Raw genomic sequence first — 8285 nt, forward strand, 5'->3', positions numbered from 1 at the left:
CTGACTCCGATAGAGATAGCGGGTTTGTCGCACAGTCAGTCGCACCTATGGGTGTGGTGTGCCCATCCACACCACTCTCTAGTGTGTGAGCAGACCAAGCTACTGAAACAGCCCCTATTGCTGGTACAAAGAGCCCACAAAGCATTATTATGATTTCTGTAAAAGGGAAGGAAAGGGGATATCAAGTCAGTTGTGCAACTGAATGCATTCAACCGAAAGAATAGCATACGGTCAGGCACTGTTGGAATCTTGGCAGAGGAAATCCTCATTCACATTTCAGGCAGCCTGCCGGCCCACAGGGTATGACTTCCTATCCAGTTAGGTTCGCTAACTTTTGTCACAGAAGCAGTCATACTATGCAGAGATGTTGAGATTTAAGGAGGAGCTGACCATCTCGATTCTACTTGTGTAACAGTATAAGTTTAAACCGTCCCCTCACCCATACCCCGGCACGAACCAGGGACCCTCTGCACACATCAACAACAGTCACCCTCGAAGCATCGTTACCCATCGCTCCACAAAAGCCGCGGCCCTTGCAGAGCAAGGGGAACTACTACTTCAAGGTCTCAGAGCAAGTGACGTCACCAATTGAAACGCTATTTAGCGCGCACCGCTAACTAAGCTAGCTGTTTCACATCCGTTACACTTGCAGCATGAAGTAGATTGGGAGCTTTCTCCTAAAACTTAGGCTATAGATTATTTGAAGATGTGTTAACTAATTCTTCCTTTACAACTCAATGGTTTCCACAATACCAGTCAAAACTTTGGACACATTCAAGGATTTTTCTTTATTTTTACTATTTTTTACATTGTAGAATAATAGTGAAGATATAAAAACTATGAAATAACATATACGGAATCATGTAGTAACCAAAAAAGTGTTAAACCAATCAAAACATATTTAATATTTGAGATTCTCCAAAGTAGCCACCCTTTGCCTTGATGACAGCTTTGCACACTCTTGGCATTCTCTCAACCAGCTTCATGAGGTAGACACCTGGAATGCATTTCAATTAACAGGTGTGTCTTGTTAAAAGTTAATTTATGGAATTTATTTCCTTCTTAATCCGATGAGTCAATCAGTTGTGTTATGTTAAGGTAGGGGTGGTATACAGAAGGTAGCCCTATTTGGTAAAATACCAAGTCTATACCATGGCAAGAACAGCTCAAATAAGCAAAGAGAAACGACAGTCCATCATTACTTTAAGACATGAAGATCAGTCAATGCGGAAAATTTCAAGAACTTTTAAAGTTTCATCAAGCGCTATGACGAAACTGGCTCTCATGAGGATCGCCGCCAGAAAGGAAGACCCAGAGTAACCTCTGCTGCAGAGGATAAGTTCATTAGAGAAACTGCAGTCCAAATGAATGCTTTACAGCGATCACAGATACATCTCAACATCAACTGTCCTATGTCCTGTGTGGCTCAGTCGGTAGAGCATGGCGCTTGCAGATACCCATATGTAAAAGTAGTGGCCCCAGCCGACTTGTAAGTCACAAAAGCGTCTGCTGTTCAGAGGATACTGCGTGAATCATGCCTTCATCATCAAATTGCTGCAAAGAAACCACTACTAAAGGACACCAATAATAAGAAGAGACTTGCTTGGATCAAGAAACAAGAGCAATGGACATTAGACCAGTGGAAATCTGTCCTTTGGTCTGATAAGGCCAAATTTGAGATTTTTGGATCCAACCGGTGTCTTTGTGAGACGCAGAGTAGGTGAACGGATGATCTCTGCATGTGTGGTTTCCACCATGAAGCATTGAGGAGGAGGTGTGATGATGTGGGTGCGCTTTGTTGGTGACACTATCAATGATTTATTTAGAATTCAAGGCACACTTCACCAACATGGCTACCACAGCATTCTGCAGCGATATGCCATCCCATCTGGTTTGCACTTAGTGGGACTATCATTTGTTTTTCAACAGGACAATGACCCTACCTTCAGGCTGTGTAAGGGATATTTGTCCAAGAAGGAGAGTGATGGAGTGCTGCATCAGATGACCTGGTCTCCACAATCACCCGACCTCAACCCAATTGAGATGGTTTGGGATGAGTTGGGCCGCAGAGTGAAGGAAAAGCAGCCAACAAGTGCTCAGCATATGTAGGAACTCCTTCAAGACAGTTGGAAAATCATTCCATGTGAAGCTGGTTGAGAGAATGCCAAGAGTGTGAAAAGCTGTCATCAAGGCAAAGAAAGGGTGGCTACTTTGAAGAATCTAAAATATAAAACATATCTTGATTTCTTATTTTTTTATTTAACTCGGCAAGTCAGTTAAGAACCAATTCTTATTTACAATGATGGCCTACCCCGGATGATGCTGGGCCAATTGTGCGCCGTCCTATGGGGCTCCACATCACGGCCGGTTGTGATACAGCCGGGAATGGAACCAGGGTCTGTAGTGACGCCTCTAGCACTGAGAAGCAGTGCCTTAGACCGCTATCTTTATTATTATTCTACAATGTAGAATATAGTAAAAATAAAGAAAAATCCAAACTTTTGACTGGTACTGTATATCCATTTGTGTCATCTACATACAGAAGGTATTTTTGTGAATGTCCCTGCAAACAATAATTTGTTGTTTGGACGACCCCGGGATGTCACGAAATAGTCACATGAAGTCGTCAGGACGTTGTGTCATGGTCCACTTGAGGTTTTGTCTAGTTTCCGGTTGGTCTCTGCTTTTAGGATGTTATTGGGACCAAACCTCCAGGGGGCCATGACACAACATCCCAAGAATGTGCTAAAAACGTCCTCGGGGACATCCACGGGACCAACCAGGAACATAGACAAAACCTCTAGTGGACCATGACACAATGTCCTAAAAATGTTCAGGTGACCTTCAGAGGACCATGACACAATGCCCCAAGAATCTCCTAAAAACATCTCAGGGTCAAACTGGGAAATATAAAAAGTTCCCCCAGAGAATGTTCCCTTGGGACCATCATGCAACATCTTAAGGACTAGGAAAATGAAAGCCTTGGGAACTTACAGGGAACTATTGAAAGGTTCCCCAGAGAATGTTCCCTTAGGACCATCACACAATGTCCTAAGGACTAGTCAAATGAAAGTCCTGAGAACATCCTAAAAAGGTCCTAATATTGTCCTCAGTGACGTCCTGGGAACTGATAGGGAACTAGACAAAGGTCCCCCAGAGAACTTTAATTTGGGATCATCACGCAATGCTCCTAGAACATTCTCAAAAAGTGGGATTACTTTGCGCCAAAATCATCAAGGTACCTAATGGAAGCGTTGCCGAATGTTCTCAGGACGTCCCCTGTTTGCTGGGGTGCTTTTTTATCTACACAGATTGCTAGACATAATGTAGTGGCTCCTGTTAAGACACAAATAATATTTTGTTTTCCTATGCGTAGTACATGTGGCTAAGTCCATCAGAATGTATAGATGTGTGTGTGCAATGAACCGTCATTGCCTTGTTTCTCACAAAATGGCCTTAGAACCTTCACCATTGATATGGTAATGTTGGATGCTGTTAAATTGAGATGTTACACTTCATTTCCAAATTGCTTGTGAAACCACTCTTACCCTATAATTATATTTATATTTTGAGTTGCTTGAAAGTTGTTTTGATTTAACTTCAAGAATTGTTCTTGATTTCCCAGTCTCCAGTCCCCGCAGGAAATTAGAATTTGTTCTTAACTGACTTTCTTGCCTAGTTAAATAAAGGTTAAATAAAAATGTAAAAAATATTTCAAAGTTTTGGTTCTTGTTAATTTTCTAATTATCAAGGCAAATCCATTTTCTCTCAAAGGGATATTAATATTAATTTAAAATACTGTATGTTGTGATCTCTGATCATCTTGATAAAACAACATCTGAAGTTGCTATTGACCAATCCAATCAGATAAAAATACCATTGTATGTTTATTGAATTCATCTGTGATGTCTTGGACAGTCTCTTTGTTTTGCTCTTACAAAGAAGAATGTAGCATTCCTTTCTAGTTTGCTTGCAGGAAGACATTTGCAGGAAGTATATTTGCATGTCTAAAGCAGAAGACAATGCTACCCGCCAAAAGGACCCTCCTGAATTGTTGCTGCTAGGGCCATGGACTACTGGTCTGAAGATTGTCTACAGTGACTACAGTGCTGGTTGTCCAGTTGTGAACACTTCTGTCTGATTCAGAATCGGCTGTGTTCAAGTGAGGATTAAGTAGGGCGGCCCAGCTACTTGAAGTGACTGTTTACACTTTTATTTGTCTTCTCAGGAATTTAGCCTTCTCCGTGTTGCTCTCCAAACCCCATTCTGTGATGCAGATATTATTTTGTGATAACATCCTGCAGGTCTGGTATTTGATTGGAGCTTAACTTTACATTAATACTATTGAACAAAAACTCAGATTTTGAATTTAAAAAACTCAGATGTTATAAAGGGGTCTCAGATTCATTGTCTCTTTGTTTCTGACCTGTGCTGGAGAGATACACCCTTTTCCTCTTTTAGGTTATGACTTCTATCTCTTTTCCTCTCGGATCATGCCTAGAATACTAATGCTAGTATTGTCTTGAGCTTTATGTCATGAATAATGTTATCATTCGTTTTAGAATATTAAATATCTGCCTTTGATATAGACCATTCTCAGACCTTTCTTGACCTTACTATTACTTTAACTCAACTATACTCTCTTGCATATTGCTAAATTATCTTTATGGAGTCAGATATTCATTTTAATAGACTTTGTCATATTAATTGCATTGTATTATTACAGGTCGCATGTGAGGTGTATATATATACAATACATATATTATCCGTTTTACCCCACTACATGCTGAGTCAGTGCTGTACCTGTATGGAGACGTCGCTGTAGGAGCCTCCTATCACCCCAGAGATGGCCAGAGGGACGTCGTCATGGATGGCGTAGGAGCCATCAGGGCAGGTGTACTCACTGTCGTCCACCTTGGTGAGGGAGGCACGGACAAACTCCAGGCTCTGTTCCAGGGCGTAAGTGTCCTTAGAGCAGGTGTCCAGGATGTGGGCTCCCAGCCGTATCCCCGGCAGCAGGTGCTCGTCCTTATTAATCTCGTCCAGGGCTAACAACATGGCCTCCAGTCTCTGAATACCTCTCTGAGCGTTGATCTTCCCACAGTCCTCAGGCCCCTCGCCCTTCTGGTGCACAGGGAACAGACCCCCTATGATCAGGTCTCCATCCACTGTGATCTCTCTCTTGGTGTCCGTGTTGAAACCTGACATGGAGAGACCCAGTGGGGCCTGGGCCAGGAGGTACACACACACACACAGTAGGCAGAGGGGGGAGAGGTGGAGCGGTTGGGGCAGGGGGCGCAGCCCCAACCAAGGGGACCTCCCCGATGACATGTCCCTGGGCCCTGTGTGAGTCAGATCACTGCTGTCTGGTGCTTCTCTTCTTCTGATTTCCTCTGTCTCTGGAATTGGGGAGGGTACAGTACGCTAGCAAGGCACAGAGAAGCGGGGCACGAGATCTCAAAGAGCTAGCTTTTTTTTGTCCTGTCTGAGGCCATCTACTACATCAATGGCATTGTCTTCAAAGTTCTGGAGATTACAGCCTGCGGATCAAAAAGAGGAGGAGTCAGTCAATGCTTCAACACAATGAGACCTTTGTCTTACACACACTTTCTCATTTCCAACAAATATCATCTTTACGAGACAGTAAAATTTGTGTTGTATTATTCCATTGAAATTTGTGTTCATAATAACTGATGTGGAAACAGGGATATTCATTGGATAATGACACATTGAAATAAAAGTGATGAGAGCATTTCTAATAGTTACACATACTGTGTACAGTACAGCACTACATAGACTAGTGAAGGGGTACTCAAATTGGAGAATGTCTGATCACACAAATGTCCTAAGTGGCAAAGATCCAGATGGATATTGTCTTTTATCGCCTTAGTAATAAACCTGTACCTCGCAACGCATGTAACCCTGAACTGTTCACGCCGTCTTGTTGGGGGAAAGAACATTTAGCAGTTTTAAAACCAAGTTCTTGCAATTCTACACATTTTGTCATGGGGCGAGAGAAAATGTTGCAGTTTTAGAGCCGATTTCCTGCAATTCTACACATTTTGTCATGGGGCGAGAGAAAATGTTGCAGTTTTCGAGCCGATTTCCTGCAATTCTAGATTTAAGATAGCTGATTAGCCTAACTTAACTGACTAACATGGAATAGTTGACCAACTGGACATTTCTGACAGGTTATACCATTTTTTTAAAATTACTTTGGTATTATTTTCACAAGTGTGTGGTCAAATTTCACAACTTTCATTACAAAAGCACATTTAAGCACATTTTCAACACAAAAATCACACAGTAACTTTTGCGCAAAAGCTAATCAGTGTTTCATCTAGAAATACCTTTCATATAAAGTAATTGCCTTTCACAATGCAATATGCTCACAATAATTTTTATATGATTCTTTTCTCATTTGTTTAAATATATTTGACCATCACTTAATGGCTAATCACTTAACCGCTTGGTACACCTATATATTTTAAACTGGATTGTCTACTATATATGGATTTTGAGAACTACAGAAATAAAATGTGTGTTTGTAAAGTATAAACATCGAATGTGTGATACATGATAACCATACATGACTGTGGTAACCACAATTGGTCACCATATAAAAGGGGGTGTGTGAACACTTGCAATTTCTTTCAACATGGAGCAGAATAGACAGCAAGGGAGAAGACGAAATCAAAGAGCTCGTGGACAAGGGTCCCGTCAGAGAGGTGGGCATGAGCCCCATCAAAGAGGTCAAAGAAGTGGGCATTAAAGAGAGGGAGGCAGATGGCAGGGAACGGTTGTGTCTAATGAAGTCCGAGCCATCGTTGTTAACCATGTGGTAAACAGAGGCCTTACCATGGCAGAGGTTGACAGATTAGTTCACCCCAATCTGAGAAGATCAACTGTCGATTTGATCATGAGAACATTTGGCAGGATATGCACTATGCTTTATCATTACAATTACAATAAATTACATTGTAATGCATGTAAATTCACAAAACCTGTTACAGTATTCTTACAGTATGATCTCGTGACCGTATACTCTGTTCTACCCTCAGAATTGACAGAAGGAGAGGGCAGTGGTGGAAATGGTAAGGGCCAGGAATGACGGCTGTCTGAAATGAAGCAGGACATTGAGAACGATGACACCTTTGTTAGTAGGCTGATGGATGCCACATTGGCAATCTCTCACCTTTTGAAGATGCACCAGATATGAAAAACATTTACATGGTGCCTTTTGAGAGAAACGACCCGGTGAAACAACTGCGGGCCTAGTATGTTCAAGTACAGCATTATATACTGTATTACTGTTACTATTTGATTCACAATATCATATTGGAACTATACTGTAAAAATACAATTAAAATTACAAATTTAGAGGGTGATGGTGCTTGATGCTGTGAACCATCACAAGTATATCTTTGTTGATAAAGTGGGCTTCAACCTGGCCAAAACTCGGTGCCATGGGTGAAACCTCTTCGGGAGACAATCCAAGTGCCTGGATAACGTGGGGGGAACATCTCCATGTGCGCAGCTATCTCTGAAGATGGTGTGGCAGGACGTAGGCCATTACTTGGATCCAAAAATGCTGCACACCCCAATATGTCTCAATTAAATTTAGTAGGCCTGTCAAGGTGAAGGTGTCACCTATGTTATTACGTGGGTCAATCTCAGGTTCCACCACGCAGAGGTGGTTCAGGCATGGTTTCGGGCCCATCTCCGATTTGTGACCATATACCTGACCCCATACTCTCATTTCCTCAATCCTATTGTGGATTTTTCTTCAGCATGGAGGTGGAAGGTGTACGATCACCATCCCCATGAGCAAGCAACCCTCTTTCTGGCCACGGATGAGGCATCTGACGAAATCAATGCAGACCAATGTCAAGCTTGGATTCGCCATGCCAAAAGGTTTTTCTTAAGGTGCATGATCAATGAGGACATTCACTGATGTGGATGAAAATTTATGGCCAAATGCTCAAGACTAAGCGGAGCGACACAGAGGAATCCAAGAGCAGACTCAGATGAGGAAACAGGGATGAATGAACCAAAATATTTATTGTTACACAGGGAGGTATGGAGTGCAGATCCGGGGAAGCTCGGATGAGTTACAGAAAAAACAGATTTGGAGACTAAGGTTGGAGTTAGCTGAGTAGAACAGGGTAAACAGGTCCTGAGGGGAATCCAAGGTAGTGGTGGTGAGTGAAATCCAGAGCACGGTAGTTGGGTGGTGAGATGAGGAACAGGAGCCAGAGACAGAGCGGTAACTGCAATGAGAGGAT

General features: G+C 42.3%; 1 protein-coding gene across 1 annotated transcript in view; it reads right to left on the reverse strand.

Moving 5' to 3' along the window:
- Window positions 1–5331, reverse strand: part of LOC135541073 (metabotropic glutamate receptor 2-like) — a 59839-nt gene extending 54508 nt beyond the window's left edge. Inside the window, exon 1 of the mRNA XM_064967199.1 lies at window positions 4804–5331. Within this exon, the coding sequence (XP_064823271.1) occupies window positions 4804–5331 (528 nt within the window). The remainder of the gene's footprint in view (window positions 1–4803) is intronic.
- Between the last annotated feature and the right edge of the window lie 2954 nt (window positions 5332–8285).

This window comes from Oncorhynchus masou, chromosome 6 (genome assembly GCF_036934945.1).
Source record: "Oncorhynchus masou masou isolate Uvic2021 chromosome 6, UVic_Omas_1.1, whole genome shotgun sequence".
NCBI classification, from domain to species: domain Eukaryota; kingdom Metazoa; phylum Chordata; class Actinopteri; order Salmoniformes; family Salmonidae; genus Oncorhynchus; species Oncorhynchus masou.